The following is a 19,041-nucleotide window of genomic DNA, read 5'->3' on the forward strand; positions in this document are numbered from 1 at the left end:
ACACAAAGTATAAATTTTTTAGTGTTAGTGTTTATTGACGGGGTTTCCGAAAGCGTTAAAGCCTTTTAAATTGAGAAACTTCACAAACAGTGCCTCATAAATCATTAAAAAATATTAATAAGAAATATTTGAAAACATGATCCCGAATGATTTAGAAAAAAATAAACAAACATATAAAGTTTATAACTTAATAACTACTGATAAAAACATATGGAAGTGCACTGATCAGGATGTATTGTTATAAAACTGGCTTGATAAAATATTTAATATTCAACATTTCTTTATGTCATCATGGTAAAACAATTTCTGGTACATTTGGATATATAAATTGAACTGTTCATTATATGGTAATTTTGTTTGAATTGAGAAATTAAGAGCAGAGCTGATCTAGTTTCTGTTGAACCGTCTCCAGGGTATTGTAGAGCTGGAACATGGTCTCTGTGGAGAAGGATAGGTTCAAGATCCTGGATCCAGGGGTTGACAGGTTCAACTGGAGTTGTATTCTTTCCTCATCAGATACTACATCCTTTAAGACAAGGAAATTCACACCTAAAAAAGATTAAATTAGAAAATCTAAGAAAAAGTAAGAAAAGTAATATACTGAAGCGCTAACGCTCACGCTCTTATGCGCTAACGCGCTAACGCTAACCAATTGTTACCTTTAATATCAGAGCCAACCCTTTTCCTCCAACTGACAACCTGTCTGGCATGCTGGGACCAGACTTCAGATAGTTTTCTACTCAAAGATTCTTCAAGTCCAGCTCTTTCAAGTTCAGTCTTAATAAAAAATATACATTATACAATATCTTCTAAAGATCATTTAAAGTTTAGTCAGAAAAAATATTTAGATATCTATGAGTAACACAAACTTTACTTGATTTAGAGTTCAAAGAATTATTGGGTTTAAGGATAATTGTGTAATTAGTCAATATTTGCCAAATTGTACCAACAGGGCTGTCGACGGATTCCAAATCAGTGTTACCCTTGTACAGGGTTTCATTCAGAAATATAATGGCGGGTGCAGTGCTTCCTTTTTGTGGCAAATTTTCGTGTTGTGGTAGATATTTTTTTACAATATAAATTGGTACGAGACTTAGTTAATAATTTTACATGTTCATCTTTTTTCTCCTTTCTCCATCTGCACACTTGACTCCGTTTTGGAGTAAAAAGGTCTGGGTGTAATAGTTGTACAATGTACAATGTTCACTTAAATTGATCCTAGATGAAAACCTTCAGTTATTTAGACGAGAATCAATTAGATAGATAATTTCTGTCAGTTTTTTGTTGTCTCTAAAGTATGAATCCGAAAGTTAAATTTATAAAGTAACCCCAATAAACCAACAATCAGTTTTCAGACGGAGAACCAAGGACAACAGATTAAGGTTTCAAGGGAATTGTTGTAAATCTAGCAATGACATTTTTTTCTTGAAGGATCACTAGAAATTACGCTTACAATCCCTTGAAGTACTAAGATCACTACCTTCATGTCAGCAGGCCGGACAGGGAAAAATGCCACTCTGTCCAGGATAACTTTAAGAACAGATTCAATACCAATGGAATCCCTGATATCAATATTGTTGCAAAGATGTGTAAACATCTGAAGAATCATCTTCTCCTCCCCCAGGTTCAACTCATCTACCATCTCCCTGCTCAGGATGTGATGAAATATGTTCTCAGTCATCACAATTTTTGCTTCTATTGTTTAAATTGATTAAAATAATATTGTTTCTGATTAGTTTAAATAATCAACACTGATCACTGTTTGGCTTGTGGTCGGAGAGATAACAAGTAAAAATATAACATTAGAGATTCATTAAAATCTTGTACTAATCTAAGCTCTTTAGCAACATAAATTCACCGAATGTTTAACAGTATTGTATTGTTCATATATGTATATATATATGTCTATACTCATTTCAGGGATTTCTTGAAGTTAGGTTTCAAAGATTTGTAAATTTCTTTTTCTTGTGTACTCTCCGGTGGCTCCAGGAGATAACTCTGGAACTCTAACCCGTCCTGGAGACAAGCCAGCATATTTTTACCAAATAATTTAGTCATAGGTGACCTTAAAATAAATAATTTAAAAAAAAGAATAATTGAATACATGAATACATGAAAATATGAAAACACGAAAACATGAATACGTGATTAGGTGAATAAATAAACGAATAAACGAATAAACGAATAAACAAATAAACGAATAAACGAATAAACAAATAAACGATCAAAAGAAAAATTGAAAAGGTTAAGAAAATTCGGTAAAAATTGCGGCATTCCTTCGAATAAGTTGCGCTGCGCTCTAGATAGTCCAATATACGGGTATTCTTGTCATAAGGAGATTCCATGTCTTTCCACTTCATGAATTGGGACACGTGTTCCGCCAGGGTTCTCGCCTATTCAAACACGTGACATTTTAGACAAATGAGAAAGCTAAAAAAGCTGTGGCGGAAATTTACACCTTTTATAAAAACCTTTATAGGGCTAAAGACTAAATATTTAAAAATATTGACAAGTTCAATTTTTCCTTTAGCTTTGCAAAGAAGCCACAAACTCTATTTTTTAAAATCCCTATATCTTTACAACCCGATGATAAAAACCTTTGATAAATCAAACTTTGAATAGTTTTAAATATCAAAGATCTACATATCAGGTTTCACAGATATAAGAAGTAGAATTAGGATAATAATTTAAGACTAAAAAAGCGTTTATTTCCTTTATTTTTATCATGGTTTGCAAAATTTACATTCAATTAATTTCTTGCTTACCTTTTCCATGTTTATATGTCCATCAGGTAGTTTTGAAGCACATCCCTCATTCACAAAGTACAGGTCTTTTAACAGTAGGCTAAACAGAAATTTTAAAATCAAAAATATTTTTGTATTTCTTTTAAAATATCTTACCTAAAAAAAGGTATCACAACTCGTTGTTTTTTGTCTGTAGCTTTCTCTGATCTATTCACTGCTGCCTAAACAAGTATTTAATTTTTGAAAGGTTAAAAAAGATTTAAATTAGTCTTGTAGGCACACAATAATTGATTTTGAAACCTGGACAGTGGACATGTCAAAACCTTGACATGGCTGATGGGATGGGAGTGGGAGGGAAAAAATGTGATTTTTTTATCTTCTAAAAGATCAAAATTAAAGAGCTATCTAATTGCACCCCACATTTTTTCAACGTGGGAGAAATCCCCCTCCCCTTTAGCGGCCCTGGCAGGGGCACAACTAAGAAAGCGAAGGAGGATATTTTTTTGCTTTTTAAATTATAAGTAAAATATTGCTTAAATTACAGTTTAGCCCAGAACTTGGAGACAACAAAAGAATTTATAAAATTTCGTCTTATCAATTTTCCAATTGGTTTAATACTTTTAAAGCTAAATTTCAGTAATTGTAAAAATAAATAAATAGCCATGCGAGAGCAGTTTTAATAAGCTCCATATAATTATTCAATTAAAAAACTAAATATCTGCAGCAATCGTAATAGTATAGGTTTCGAAAACAACATTTTATAAATTCTTTCGATGTCTCCAAAGTTCTGAGTCAAACTGTATGAAAACTTGGATTTCGATTAATTTCTGAAAAATATATATTTTGATTATTGTAAGCTAGAGTAAGGGTGGAAAATTTTGCCACTTTTAAAATAAAATTTAAAAATTCAAAAGTGTCATTTTTTTATTATTATTTTTAAAATCATTTAGATTTTTTTTCTATACACTATTACAAACTAGAAAATTAATTCGTCAAAATAACTTAAGATGGATATTAAAATATTGATACAAATGAGTTTAGAAACGTTAAATTGGTAAATATCCCTCCTCCCTCTTGCAAAGATATTTGTCAGAGTATCAAAAAATCGATTTTTTAGCCCTAAATTAATAACACAAATTAATGAATGTAGAAAAACAGACATATGAATAGTATTTAACGGTTCAAGACGCATGTTTTGAAAAAGTTTAAAAAACGACCTTCCCTTATATGATCGCAGTTTTTTAAAATTTTTATTACTGAATGAGTTTTTATTTTTTTTTATGTTCTTCTTTTAAAAATGTTGCTTCTACTTTGCGACTGCATGATATTTTGCTGATGCGAAAAGGATTTTCGATGAAATGGTTTGACCCTCAGACTGTACAGTGTACACTGTGCTGACCTGCAGTGTAGTTCTGTAGGATACAAAGTTAGAGCTAGGATCCAGCTGGTGACCCAACACGTCAAATTTATCTAATATAAATATACATGTATCAAAATTGGTAAAATCCTAGGTAATACCGCCTGGACACCCCTCTATCTTTTGCAAAATATTGCTGTCTTTCTATCTAAACCTAACTCAAGAAATATAAAAGAAATTTCCGGAAAAACTGTGTACCACAGTTTCTGGGAGGAATGTAAATTTTCTAATATTCCAATGATGCTTGAGACACCAAAAAATCTAGTATGATAATTTTAGGAAAGTTATTTGAGAAAATGAGGATTAACTTTTGTCAGAGGAGAAATGGAGTTTTTTAACTTTTATTTGATGAGCCTGTTGTTAGCCATAATAAGCCAGGAGCTGCCGACTATAGCAGTGTTGAATGGGATGTAATGTTTTATCCAATCCTGTCCTTTTAGGATTTTGTCCTATTAACTAATACACTCTAAGTATTAGTTTTTTTAATATCAAATAAAGAAGCAGAGAAGATTTTTAAAATCAGGCATGAAGAGGATCTAGGAAAAATCTCGATTTTTTTTGTTAATTCACAGATGAATCTAATATTTAAAGGATACGATTTAAAGGATATAATTTAAAGGATAGGATTTAACAAAAACAAACAAATAGCGGATATACAAAATCTTGAGACATGCGGATTCTGCGTAAAATTCAAAGTGCTCACGAGGGATATCGAGATCAGTGGATCGGATTTATGGGTCTCCAACACAAAAGTTCCCAGCTCAAAGGTAAGATAGACTTTGTCCGTTTCATGGGCCGAGCAATGCAAGCATATTGAAGAAAATAGTTAATTAAAAGAATTTACACTCTACAGCTAAGATGAAGAAGAATGTTACCTAGCTGTATTTTATTCCATGTTTTGCGTAGCCTTGAAACAGGTTGTAGATTCAGGCCTAAAATATTAATATTTCACCACCTTTTTTAAATATTTTTTTTTCATATTCAGCAAAAAAACCTTTAAAAACAATGATTTTTCAAGAAAATATATAACCCTGCTAAGTAATGATAGTTAAAATAATGATGATACCTGAAATGATTCCCATCATTGAATTAAAGTTTCCAATATTTACACACTCACGCGCAACCTGGAATAACAAATATTTTGGTATTTTTATTTTTAAGATTGGTGAAAGAAATTTAAAATGCTTGTGCTTGCAAACTAAGAATAAAAATTATAATTGTATGAATGAAGAAAAATCCATAATAATCTCAATTATGTTAGTAAAAAAATATATAATTATGATCTGATTTAAGTAGGAAATTTAAGTTTAACTTTTAAAAAAAATAAAGACACTTTTTCTCAGTTTTTTTTCCAAAAATATGAATCAATAATTTTGACTTCCTCTACCCCCCCCCCACATTCTTGAGAAATAAATCCCTATGTTCACCTCAATCCAAAATTCGATGACTTTAACTCGATGTTTCTTCTTCTTGAGGAAGCATATGCTTGAGCCGGTCAACTGGGATAACCGGTTAAACCAGGATATATACGACTCTAAATAATACCAAACAATTTGTAAAAGCAAATTTACATACATTTTTTCGGTGGGGGGGGGGGGGCGATTAATTTTTGAATTGACATTCCAGTGGGGGTGTTGTGGGCGGCTGGAAATCATAGTTTTTACTTTTTCAGAGTATGGTCCGGGGCTTAACCCCTACAGCACCCTCCCCTGTATACGCCCCAGGAAAATCTAATCCGTTAAATTAACCGACAACGTGTCTCGCGTTGGTTCACAATACTAGTTTGTTGTGTGGAGGGGGGGGGGACTACTTTTTTAACACTTAGATTTACTGAAATCATGACCAATTGTCGTCCCTAGGTGGCTTGTCTGGAAAATTAGCCATTTTGACACAGGAGGTCGTCCTCTATTTAATCATTAGATACTTTATATGTACCACGGGCTACACCGGGCACTGAAGTTGGATTAAGTTTATAGTATTTTAATGAAAAAAAAAAATACAATAACGAGAATCCTCAACTAGTGATGAGCTGAAGATAAAGATAAAAAGGAAATGAGTTCTGAAAAGAGATAATCTTGACATACAAAAATCTAGATAAAACACAAATGAAAAGAAATATTTAAGACATAATAAAAGTCTGGTTATCTAAGTTATTAAGTTATCGAAAGTTTACTTATTTGTTTTCGAAAAGAGATTAAAAGAAAAGAGATAAGAAAATATTCACGTAGAATGATGAAGCAAAATTAAACTCTATTTTCAATTAACAATTAGTGGCGAGGATACAACCGCCCAAATTCCTCCCACTCCCATCCCTTCTTAATTACGGCCCTGCTTCAAGTTGAGTTACTTATCTCTTTACAATACATTTTGAATCAGGGTTCTATTAAAGGGACTGTAAGATTAATTTCAAGTGACCCTCTATGAGGTTTGAAAGTATTTAATTCAGATAATTCCTGCAGTAAATATGCGCAAGTCACTTTTGAAGAGAAACCACAATTATAAATTTAACAGTTTTACAAATTATAAAAATTGATATTATAATTCATGCTTGATCAGACAGGGTACGGTTGTGAATCGGACACTGCCATCTTTGCATGGAAGGTCACTTGAAATTACGTTTAAAGTCCCTTTAAACAAGTTAGTGGCATCTCATCAAATAGAATAAAACTGATTTAAAAAATATTTTTCTCAAAGGTTTACTCTAAAAATATAAATATTTGAACGCTTCTTTATGCACTTACTTGATGATAGTGATTTTAGCAAAAATTGACAAAAATTATCTGTGACAATAAAAAAGTACCTATTTTTTTTTAGCTTATTGGAAAGAATGAATTTTTTTCTCCTCTCCCCCCTTTTAATAAAATTTTTGACGAAGAAAAGAAAAAATATTTTGACAAAGAGAAGTTTTAATTAAGTAGGTCCACGAGAAAATAAATATCATTGAATTCTTTAAAAAGTAATTAAGTTATTTTTAATAAAAAACAAATATTGTTCCAAGAGGGCCGGTGTACCGTTACATCCAGACCGGGCGTTATATTTGGTCCGGGTGAGTGTTAAATTTTCCTTCTTCAACACTTCATTAATAAAACAATTTAAAAAACAGTATTAAAGATGGTATTATTAAAAAATATTCTCTTTATCAGCTTAACACCCGACAAGCAAGGCAAAATTGTAATAGAAATTCAGAAATTTAACTGGGATTGAGTAAAAAAACCCCGCACAAATAAGAAATAAAATAACAAAATTTATGTCACACAATCTGGACGAAATTTTCTAGAAATATTTTGGTTTCCATTCCATTCAGTTTGATTGGACATTCACAAACTTACATTAATCTAAACATAACATAACAAATATGTAATTTCACAAGCAACATTTCATTTGATTCCATAAACCTATAACAGAAGAGTACGCTAAAAGAAAAAACTAAAAATACTGGGGGTTCAGGAGTCTTACCAAGATTTGGAGTCTTTTTCCCCGCCCGAAGACGGGCTTCAACAGCTTCAGGTTGGAGCTCATGCACACTCACATCAAGTTTACCTTAAAATAGGAATTTTTGAAAAAAGCAATTTCAATATACTTAATTTGTCATTTTAAACGTAATAAGTGCCGGAAGACTCAACTGCTGTGGCATGGAGTACGAGCGGCTGTTGCTTATGACTACCGGAAAACAAAAAAGCTAATAAGCGCAGCAATTAAAGTACAGCGCAGTAGATTGACAATAGAATAGAACATTCATTTAACTAAAAAATGTAAAATTTGAAAATGAATTATATAACATTGTCATCGTTAACAAAACGTCTCCAAGTCAATATAAATACAAAAATGTCAACAAATTAATAAAGTAAAAATTCAAAAAATTTTAAAATTTATTATAAAAACTTCTTTTTTGAAAATAATGTGCGCAAAACCTAACATGGTGGGGTTTTGCCGACTTCACTATTACATTTAGTATTGCGAGGAATTACTTCACTATTACATTTAGTATTGTTAGAAATTAGTATTGCTAGGAATTACTTCACTATTACATTTAGTATTGCTAGGAATTACTTCACTATTACATTTAGTATTGCAAGGAATTACTTCAAAATCACATTTAGTATTGCTATGAATTACTTCACTATTACATTTAGTATTGCTAGGAACTACTTCACAATTAAATTTAGTATTGCTATGAATTACTTCACTATTACATTTAGTATTGCAAGGAATTACTTCACAATCACATTTAGTATTGCTATGAATTACTTCACTACATTTAGTATTGCTAGAAACTACTTCACAATTAAATTTAGTATTACTAGGAATTACTTCACTATTACATTTAGTATTGCAAGGAATTACTTCACAATCACATTTAGTATTGCTATGAATTACTTCACTATTACATTTAGTATTGCTAGAAACTACTTCACAATTAAATTTAGTATTACTAGGAATTACTTCACTATTAAATTTAGTATTGCTAGGAATTACTTTACTATTAAATTTAGTATTGTTAGAAATTAGTATTGCTAGGAATTTCTTCACTATTACATTTAGTATTGCTAGGAATTACTTCACAATTACATTTAGTATTGCTAGGAATTACTTCACAGTTAAATTTAGTATTGCTAGGAATTACTATTACCGTAACAGTAACAAAGGACGTTCCTGAGGAGGTTACGAAGGCCGGGCGTGTTAAATCATTGTTTATTTACTGTGGCTAATTCTCAATAGACCATTTTCTGAACAGACCATATCAGCCGTCGTTTAGTTAAACAAACCCTATCCCCCCATCCTTAGTTCTACACACGTGACATTGAATTTAACATCATAAAACTTATTTATTCCTGAATTTTATAAACACTCATTTGCATGTTTAAGACAACAAACCAGATAATACAATTTTCAACCTGCCTCTGGCTTATAACAATTTCAACGGTCCCACAATCAAAACCCAGTAGGACAGAGTCCAACCATGCAATGAGCACAATAATTAATGCATTTATATCATGGTTAGAATTTGTCTGGTAGTCTGGCAATAACGTCAGATGTCCGCAATTGAAGAATTATAATTACTTTTCATTTTCGAAATTCAAATGGTTAAGATAAGAATCATTAATTCAAAGACAATACTTTTATTTCTATTCTGACCTTCAGTGGAAGCTGGTCCAATGACCTCCCTGGCGAAGGCGTTGACGAATTCATCAGGTCCGATGAAAGACAGGTACTGAAGCTCTATATGGGTCAACTGCTCAGCTACTGTGCATGCGTTCAAGGAGACCTAAAATTTATAAATATAAAGTATGTGTGTAGGTATGTTACCTAAAGCAGGCCAAAATGCAACACATGATCTATATAATAAAGCTCTTCTTTGCTCATATATATTTGTATATATGGATTTAAGTATATTATGGGTGAAACATTTTTCTGGAATCATTTTCAAGAACAAAAATGTATTTTTCTATGAATTTTAAGATATGTTTCACAAGAATTCAAAATGGCCGTCGCAAATAGGTTTTAATGATAATAAAAGTGAAAAAAAAATCACTAGTGCAGGCAAAAATATAAATTTTTAAAAGTATATTGATATGGGTAGTGTTGTAAATGGCTTGAAAATCCAAATTTATATAAAAAAAAATTGAAAAATGACCGAGTTAGGGCAAAAAACCCACATTTATATAGTACTTAGTTAAATATGTAAAGTGAAAAGATTTTTTCTACATAACTTCAACAATTTTCAACATTTTTCAATTCTTAAATCTGATTCGAGCAAGGGTTTCAATACGGATTGATACCCAACTCAATATGATTTTCAAACTTTTTATTTTCACTTCACGAGAGATTTTTCCCCCTTAGTTTAACATTAAAACCAATTTGCGACGGCCATTTTTATTTTTTTTTGTGTGAAAAATACCTTATGTTAACATGTCTTAGAATTCCTAGAAGAATACTTTTTTGGTTCTTGAAAATGATCCCAGAAAAATGTTTCACCCCTAATGTATATTTGCTAGCTAAATTTGGCCGAACGGCTGGCCCGAATTGACTGAAATTTTTTGAGGTTCCCTGGGGGTTATATAGGTACAATTTTTTTTGATGTGTTTTAAAAATTTCACGGGCAACGCCGGGCATTTCTGCTAGTAATATATAAGATATAACTTGGACTTCAAGAAAGTAAATAAATAACCCATCTGTAAATGAGACCTATGCAGTATTCACTGGCTTTATACTGGTTTGCCTTGCTTAGATTTTACTTGACTCGACGTATTCGATTAGTTTTGCTTTGACTTGCTTTGCATTTGCATCTGCTTTCGTATCTATTTACGTATCTGGTTCTGTGTCTGGTTCTGTATCTGGTTCTGTACCTGTACCTGTATCTGGTTCTGTACCTGTACCTGTACCTGTACCTGTACCTGTACCTGTACCTGTACCTGTACCTGTATCTGTACCTTTATCTGTACCTGTATCTGTATCTGTATCTGTATCTGTATCTGTATCTGTACCTATATCTGTATCTATATCACCTGTGACAGATCTACAAGTAATCCATTTCTCTCTCCGTCTGTTTGAATTTTCCGAACTTTGCACACATATTGCTAAAACATATTTTAAAATTAAAATACCACTTTTGTTTTATTTTCGTAACAGCTGTTAAAAAATCAAAGACAATTTTTTACAAGCAAAACTATGAAAACTTTTCATTATTATAGATAGCTTATTTTTAAATAGATATTGAGTAATCTATTTGTCAATGATTTCAACTTTTTTTTTATAAATCCATATCAACATCAAAATAAATAGGATGATGAGCATTGCGCAATGAGAATATTAAATGTTAACACATTTCTGAAGCAAATAAAATCTATCAAAACTGAAAATATGTATTTGAACAATGAGGAAAATGTTCCTGATAATGACTCAACCCTGATTTCAAAGGTTGATAATCTTTGTCGTCCATTTTCAACCCTTATTATTAACAAGAACCAGTCAATCATCAGTCTTTTATTAAAAGCTGGTTTTTTGGTATGCTACAATTTTCATTGAAGCCCACAAATTAATAAAATTATCTATACAGGTCAATGTTAACGCCAGCGTTGTACAAAGTTAGGTATGTTGCTTACTTCCAATGCGCTCCAAAGAAAATGTCGTCTTCTAAACAATGGGCAGTGAAATCCATAAATGACGTCACTGCTTATATAGGGAAGTATTGGGATTGGTGACGTCATTTACGGATTTTACTGTCCATCGCTTAGGGGATTAGAGGACGAGAGAGTAAAATTTTGGGACAATCCCTAATTAAAAATAAAGTTGTCTCAAGACTTAGAATAAATTGTAAAATGTTAAGACTCTTACCTTATGTTTTTCCACTGCAGTTAAGTGCTTTAACAAGGATTGTAATAACTGAGTCAATCTATGAAGAAAAAAATACTTTCATCAATTATACGAGTTTGAAACATTAGAGAGTAAAGACACACTAAAATATTTTCATTTATTATAAATTTGTTTTGTCTGTCTGGTTTTATCCAATAATCGTTAAAATCGTTTATATATTTGAGTTTAAGAATAATAATCGCTTCTTAAAAAGCAAAATTTGAACGCCTAAATTTTTTCTAGTGAAGCGACAAAATAGAAAATTTATAATAATGCTACATTAACTAATAAGAGTTATTATTCATGGACTTAAAATATCATTTGCCTCAGCGGCGAACAAAGAAATTTTCGATGCATTAATGAATTCCTCTAAACCCTAATTAACGAATATAATGGATTTTTAAAACAATTAAACCGCTCTTGCGAACTATTGACGTAGGATAATTAATAGAAATTTTTATTGTTTATCAAAGCTCTGCATTAGATTTATCAATCCGACCATCTCCGATAAATATTCAATAAAATGTTGTACTTTTATAAACCAAATTTTATGAACCCATAAAATTTTTCAATCCAACAAAAAAGTATCACACAAAAATTACAACATTTTCTATACTTATCAGAGCCGAATATTCATGGGGATCAGTGAAAATTACGATTTCCAATGTTTTTTGGGTCAAATCCCCAACTTTTTCAAAAGCCCCACTCCATCAGACACGCAGTGCAGATTTTAAAATTTGTTGTTATGATATCTCTAGACATGGATGTATCTACTGCAAAAGGTTTCATTCGAGTGACACGACTTTTAACCTGACGGTCTCAATGGAACAGTGTACAAGGTACATTTCTAATTAAACCTTGATTACCTGGTCTGTACAGTTGGATCAAGGGAGGTACATAACTGGGACAATTTTCGTACACGGGTTCTCATAGATTCCTCCTAGAATTATAATAATGATACTTTAAGAATGAAACTTTACAATTTGTACAATACAGTCTAAATTTTCGTACTAAATTGTTTAAGCGGACAGTGTAAAAAAGCTGTTCAAATTTATTAAGAAAGAGTTTTTTGTTGTTAAAAATTTGTTCTAAGTTTACTAAATTCTATTTTGCACTGAACTGAACTGAACTGAACTGAACTGAACTGAACTGAACTGAACAGTACTGTACTGTGTCTGTACTGTACTGTACTGTACTGTACTGTACTGTAGTGTACTGTACTGTACTGAACCAAACTTTACTGCACTGCACTGCATTGCAATGCACTCTTGTACTGTCTATGTTCAGATATTTGTTTTTTCTTAGTTTTCCTCAGATATCTCAATAATTTTCGGATATATTTTCATATTTTACTCCAAAACCCTGAGAGCAGCCACCCCTCCCACCTTGTACTGTACCTGGAAATCATAAGGAAACCATGTAATCCAATTGGAAAGAATTTTGACTAGATTAGATACAAAGGAAGGAATTGAGTCACGTGACATCATATGGGAAAGCTGCTCTGCTCGCCTTAAAAAAAAACATTATCATAATATATTATTTAATGTGCTTGCGATGCATCTATAAAGAACGTTAATTAATTAAATAATCAATCATAATGATTATTATATCATATCTGTTCGGTTCCATAGTAGTAAGTAAGTAAGTAAGTAAGTAAGTAAGATTTATTAGAGATAAATCAAGATCATAATACATATTATAATATGATTAACATTCTCATAAGAATATAATTGAATATATCATGGGTTTTATCACAGATTAAGATAAGGTTATATCATAGGAAGTTTAATTTTCTCTGCATATAGGGAATAGTAGTAAACCTGTCGTGTAAAGAATTCCCATTTTTTACACGGTTCAGGAGGAACAATTTTAATATTGTTCGCTTCCTTGCGTTTAAGAATGCTTATTCTTACACTGTAGGTGCAGAACTTTCATTCTTTAACGCTCAGACCGTGTAAGAATGGAAATTATTACACGCTCCTCACATTGATCTTTTCAACATAGATCAATATTGATATTAGCATAATTATTTTGTACTGACAACATGCACAGGGCAAACTCACCTTTTCCTTTTATTTTAAAACATGCAAACTTACCTTTTTATACTTTAAAATAACATGCTCACTTACCTTTTTCGTTAATATTAAAACATGCAAACTCACCTTTTTTACTTTAGTAAAACATGCTCACTTACCTTTTCATGCTCACTTACCTTTTTCGTTTTTTGAAGTATTGATATATCTTAATTCAGGAATTTCTATTTAAATCTTAACCTTAGTCCTGACAGAAGAGTGGAACCCCCATGTGTTTAATTGGCATTTTCTAACCTTTCCAAAAATAATAAACCATGTACCTAAAAATTAACCTTCCATTGGACATTTTCATCAAACTACCAAGTCTCAAGGCATACTGCCCGACTGCCTACTTTATTCAATTTGGTTTTTAGTTTTTCTTCATTGCAAACCAAGTTTGGTGAGATTCTCTGCATATTTATAATAGTACGGTCATAGCTTGTCAAAAATGGAAAGGTTTGCAATGTCTTCACAATTTCAATCAATTGTTTTTTCACTTTATAAAGCTTTAAAGTACCTCAGCCTGAGTCAGCAGTCACCATATCTCGCATAGCTCGAATGATGAAGTGAAACCACAATCAAAACCAAAAAAGTTAGTTTATAAAAACTTATCATTGAAATACTAGTGTCAGAAACTTTTAGTGGGGTCTTAGCACTCCATACTCCATAGCAATGAAAACAAACCAGTAAATCTTGCTTCATTGATAAAAGACAAAGACCTTCATAAGTTCATGTCGAACTGATTCTTACTAGATAACCTGATTTATCTCTTCTTTATGGAAGATTTAGGATCTAATATCCAGGAAATGATTTCTTCTTTAAATGATTTCACGATTTTGTTCAGTAGATTAAGACAACCCATTACAATACCTTCTTCCCATCTAGAAAAAACTCAGGGCACATTCAACATGCTGTATCTAAATCTAGTATTAACTTGAAAAACAAGCAAATTCATTAGAAATTGGTAAACAGACAAACTAAACTAAGGGAACAATCACACCAAATGCATTACTTTCAAATTAAGAACCAATTTTTACTTATAAAATGGTTTTTAACGTTTTAACATTATAAAAATAAAAAACTGTGATATTCAGAACAAGAGCTTAAAACTAATTTGCGACCTTTCATGATGTAAACTATTCCAACTTAAAATAGTCGAATTTTACCAGAATTATTTTTTAACGTATAATTGTATAAATTGTATAAATATGCGGCCTTCTTTAAAGAATACATCAAGATTATTTCATCTCGTTTAAGAATTTCCATTATTACATTTTTTTCCTCATAAGATACCATTAAAAAAACCAAAAAAGTTCTTAAAAATATTCATAAAAAATTTAATAATAGCAATTTAAATTCGATTTTTTCCACTTGATTATTGGTGTAAGTCTGTATAAAACTGTACACATGAGCCTGTACATTGTACACTCCACGGTTTCCCGGTTAAGTATGCTCATTTTTAACCAGAAAAAAACAACAGATTGCTCCACCGTTAATGCTCAGAAAAAGGAAACTGATCACCTCAAACTTCCCCTAGGAGCTGAGAAGAAGTGAGGAAACTGATTTACCTGCAAACCTCTCCAAGTGCTGAGTAGGAGTGAGGAAACTGATTTACCTGCAAACCTCTCCAAGTGCTGAGTAGGAGTGAGGAAACTGATTTACCTGCAAACCTCTCCAAGTGCTGAGTAGGAGTGAGGAAACTGATTTACCTGCAAACCTCTCCTGGAGCTAAGAAGAAGTGAGAAAACTGATTTACCTGCAAACCTCCCCTAAGAGCTGAGTAGGAGTGAGGAAACTGATTTACCTGCAAAACTCTCCTAAGAGCTAAGAAGAAGTGAGGAAACTGAGTTACCTGCAAACCTCTCCAAAGAGCTAAGAAGAAGTGAGGAAATTGATTTACCTGCAAACCTCTCCAAAGAGCTTAAAAGAAGTGAGGAAACTGATTTACCTGCAAACCTCTCCTAAGAGCTGAGAAGGAGTGAGGAAAAGTCTTGAGGAGAGAAGGAAGGAGAAGGAAAATGAGTCAGGAGGAGTCGCGTGAGCTCTGCAAAAAAATCAAATCAAATGAAATTCAATCAGCCTAAATGAAATCAATTCAAATCAGAATCAAATTCGATCAAATGAAATCAAATAAAATTATCAGGGATGATAGATGAGACACTGAAAATTGTTATAAAACAAAAATGGACACAAGTTGAATGTACTAAATCTAGACAATTGGAAAATTCCCCCTGTCTTTTTAGGAACTGTAGTTGAATTCTGTCAATTTCCTTCCTTGTTCCTGCAGCAAGTTTTTTTTACAAAAAAAACCTTTATTGAAACAAATAAATTTTTATCACGATAAATTATGATATTTTATTTATCTTTGACCAGTGGCCGAATTTAAAGAATTTGAGCGGCGGTTTAAATTTAAGCCGCGGTTTAAATATGGTTGGTTTCACTTAAAACTGTATCAAATGTTTCAAGATTTAATTTAATTTAAACCGGGTTTTGGCGGATTTAAACCGCGGCTCAAATTCTTTGAATTCCATCTCAGAGAAGATTTAGGATACTGTTGTTAATTGAACTTGCTGCAATGGACCTGGTCAATAGAAATTGCGAATTTATTCCCTTTAAAAATGAATGTATCAAACATCGTGAAAGGTATTCATTGTAATTAAAAACATGACGTTAATCGAATTGAATTAATAAGAGTTTTATTTTGGTGACAATTATTTAACTTTAGGAGTGTCTCCGGTTTCAACAACATTAATTAATCAAAAGAAACTCTGTTAAATCCCTTGAAAACCGGTTTCCATGGAGCGCCGGCTTAAATCTTAAAAAAATTAAATACAACTTAAAGTGAAACCAACCATTTTTGAGCCATGGATTAAATTTAAGCCGCGGCTCAAATTCTTTAAATTCGACCTCAGCATATTTATTTCATGTGTAAATTATTATTTAAAAAGTATAATTTATGTATGAAATATTTTATCATATTGTAAAATGTAAATAAGGGTGGCTTGCATGTCCAAATAAGTCAATTGAAAACATTTCATATTTTTTTCTATTTTTATATTGTCATAGCATATATTATTATTTAGAAGAACTTAATGATAAGAACTGTCACCCCCGGACCCATTATGGGATGGGGGGGGAGGGGGAGGAAGATGGGGATCCTACCTTGGAACAAGATTATGTATAAGATCCTCTAACGTTCCAGAAACAACAATTCCATCCTTCCAGCATAAACCAGGAACACGGGATCCATCACTTAAAATAATAAGGAACATCAGAAAATGAAGAACAATATCCATATCCACAAATGATGTGGATTTAAAAGACGACAATGAGTGAAAATTTAAAAAAACGGTGTATTTTCCAGGATAAAAATCCGTACAATCCGTACAATTTGAAAACAAATCCGTACAATCCGTACAATTTTAGGGTTTAAAAAAAATCAATCCGTACAATCCGTACATTTTGGCCACCCTGAGATTATAAAAATTTCCTCATTTCTCAATGGTTCATCTAGTTTTAGGATAAAAATAAGTGAAAAAAATAAAACAAAAAATTTAAAAATTATTTTTGTGAAAAAAATTCAGTAAATCTTAAAGAAATGATCTGGATCGGGATCCGCATCAAAATTAAATGGATCCAAAGCACTGCTTTAATATACAACAACTGAGCATATATTTTATGCGTCAAAAACTTAAAAATATTTAAGTACTCATAAGTAATAGTTTACCTTTTAAATATCGAAACTTGGTGATTTTAAAATTGGTATGTGCTTCAAAAGTAGTATATTATATGTGCAGGGATACTATTGTAAATGTCGTCTTTTTAATAACAAAGTCAACTATATATAGACAGAAACTAGGGGGGGGGGGAATGGGGGCCAGGCATGCACCCCCTTAAGAAAGCTTGCCCCCTGTAAGGGGAGGGGGCAAGAATTTCTTAACTAAGGTCCATATAGTTAAAGAAATAGACAAGTTTATCGAAAATGCGAAAAAATATGAAAAAATATCCTCAGTAATTTTTTCGCGTTACGCGCGAAATAGTTGTGCTCCCCCCCACACCTTGGCTGAATGTCAAGTTGCGCACCTGATACAGAAGTTCTTTTATCTTGACCTCTACTCTATATCAATAAAAACCTACCTGTGAAGTTGCTGCCCTCTGGCGACACAGATTCTCCAGCCGATCATGAACACAATCTGAGTCTGCCGACTTCAGCCGGTCCCGCAACAATTTACCGGTCTCCGTCGGCTCGTCCGTCGATATCGGCAACCATTCCTCCTCCGTTCGCGACGAATATTCGTTAATTTCCGTTTTTTCGCTGCAATTTTCGTCCAGGATTTTCCCGTTTTTATGCAGAAAGACGTTCTCTGCTTGAGTGTTGGAGGTTTTAACGCTTAGCTCTGTTTTCACTTTGACAGGTTTCTGAAGAAGACCAGCCTAGAAAAAGAATATATAACCACACATCACAGAGGAATAACCTGAGCTAAAAAACTTTAGTATGGTGGATATCGAGATCTCCTCTTTTTCTTAATCTCCAGATTGAATAATGCTTGTTCTCCTCTTGTTATTAATCTCCCGGATTAATTAACCGATCGGGATTAAGGATATTCCATTCTAAAGTTTTCAGCTCTGTTGACTTTCTGACAGAAAAAATGGCAAATTCTCCAGAATTCCGAATCTAAGCATGTAAGAACAGGTATTCTGAAAATGGCAAGCCAAGTGTAAGCATGATTTTCAGAAAATTTTTTGTCGCGCAGAAACTGGACTGATACCATCCTATATTAAATCAAATTTTTAACATCCTAAGCTCGCCAGACGGGTCAAGACAGCTTTACAAGTTGTGATTGTTTAATGTTTAATTGTAATATCTATCATGCATTTTTTAGCAAAATACAATAATTTACCTTCAAGAGTAGATGGTTAATAAGATCCTGATTAGGTATTATCCCTGTCAGCAAACAATCCTACAACATAATAAAATAAAATCAGAACTATGATGATTTGCTTTCCAATGTCCAGTATGGGTTGTTCTTGTGAGTCCTAATATTTGGAGGGTTTGAACCTGGTAACTTTTTAATGGAATAATTTCTCAATGACAATTCCTAAATTCCTAAAATTAACTTTTTTCAATGCCAATTTTTAAATGAAAGGTTTAATTATCCCAACAATAAAAATTAGCCAATATTAAATTATACCCACCATTACTGAACACTGCAGAGAACAGATATTCTGAATCAAACTTTGGTTTCACAGACGTAATTCCAATAAACATTTCAAATTAAATCAAACTTTTATAGACGTCCTATTACTTAAAACATCTTTAATTAGAAAGTGACATCACAATTGACGTATAAATCAAGATCAATAAAAAATCAAAATGGACTATAAGACAAGAAAACAATAAAAACAGAATTTTTAAATCATCAAATTCTGTAAAATTGTATTTTTTGGATAAAGA

General features: G+C 32.1%; 1 protein-coding gene across 1 annotated transcript in view; it reads right to left on the reverse strand.

The window, feature by feature from the left end:
- The window catches only part of LOC111698677 (ras-GEF domain-containing family member 1B), a 21,683-nt gene continuing 2,642 nt past the window's right edge, over positions 1–19,041 (reverse strand). The window contains exons 5-25 of the mRNA XM_023469075.1: positions 18,488–18,547; positions 17,724–18,020; positions 16,749–16,843; positions 15,535–15,630; positions 15,296–15,496; positions 12,912–13,023; positions 12,381–12,454; positions 11,497–11,554; positions 10,668–10,739; positions 9,298–9,427; positions 7,618–7,701; positions 5,589–5,695; positions 5,228–5,285; positions 5,037–5,093; positions 4,144–4,214; positions 2,901–2,965; positions 2,766–2,844; positions 2,277–2,393; positions 1,481–2,016; positions 660–777; positions 1–549 (exon numbers count right to left, since the gene is read on the reverse strand). Coding sequence (XP_023324843.1) covers positions 1,912–2,016; positions 2,277–2,393; positions 2,766–2,844; positions 2,901–2,965; positions 4,144–4,214; positions 5,037–5,093; positions 5,228–5,285; positions 5,589–5,695; positions 7,618–7,701; positions 9,298–9,427; positions 10,668–10,739; positions 11,497–11,554; positions 12,381–12,454; positions 12,912–13,023; positions 15,296–15,496; positions 15,535–15,630; positions 16,749–16,843; positions 17,724–18,020; positions 18,488–18,547 — 1,938 coding nt within the window. The 3' untranslated portion in view covers positions 1–549; positions 660–777; positions 1,481–1,911. The remainder of the gene's footprint in view (positions 550–659; positions 778–1,480; positions 2,017–2,276; positions 2,394–2,765; positions 2,845–2,900; positions 2,966–4,143; positions 4,215–5,036; positions 5,094–5,227; positions 5,286–5,588; positions 5,696–7,617; positions 7,702–9,297; positions 9,428–10,667; positions 10,740–11,496; positions 11,555–12,380; positions 12,455–12,911; positions 13,024–15,295; positions 15,497–15,534; positions 15,631–16,748; positions 16,844–17,723; positions 18,021–18,487; positions 18,548–19,041) is intronic.

This window comes from Eurytemora carolleeae, unplaced genomic scaffold, assembly GCF_000591075.1.
Source record: "Eurytemora carolleeae unplaced genomic scaffold, Eaff_2.0 scaffold300, whole genome shotgun sequence".
Classification (NCBI taxonomy): Eukaryota; Metazoa; Arthropoda; class Copepoda; order Calanoida; family Temoridae; genus Eurytemora; species Eurytemora carolleeae.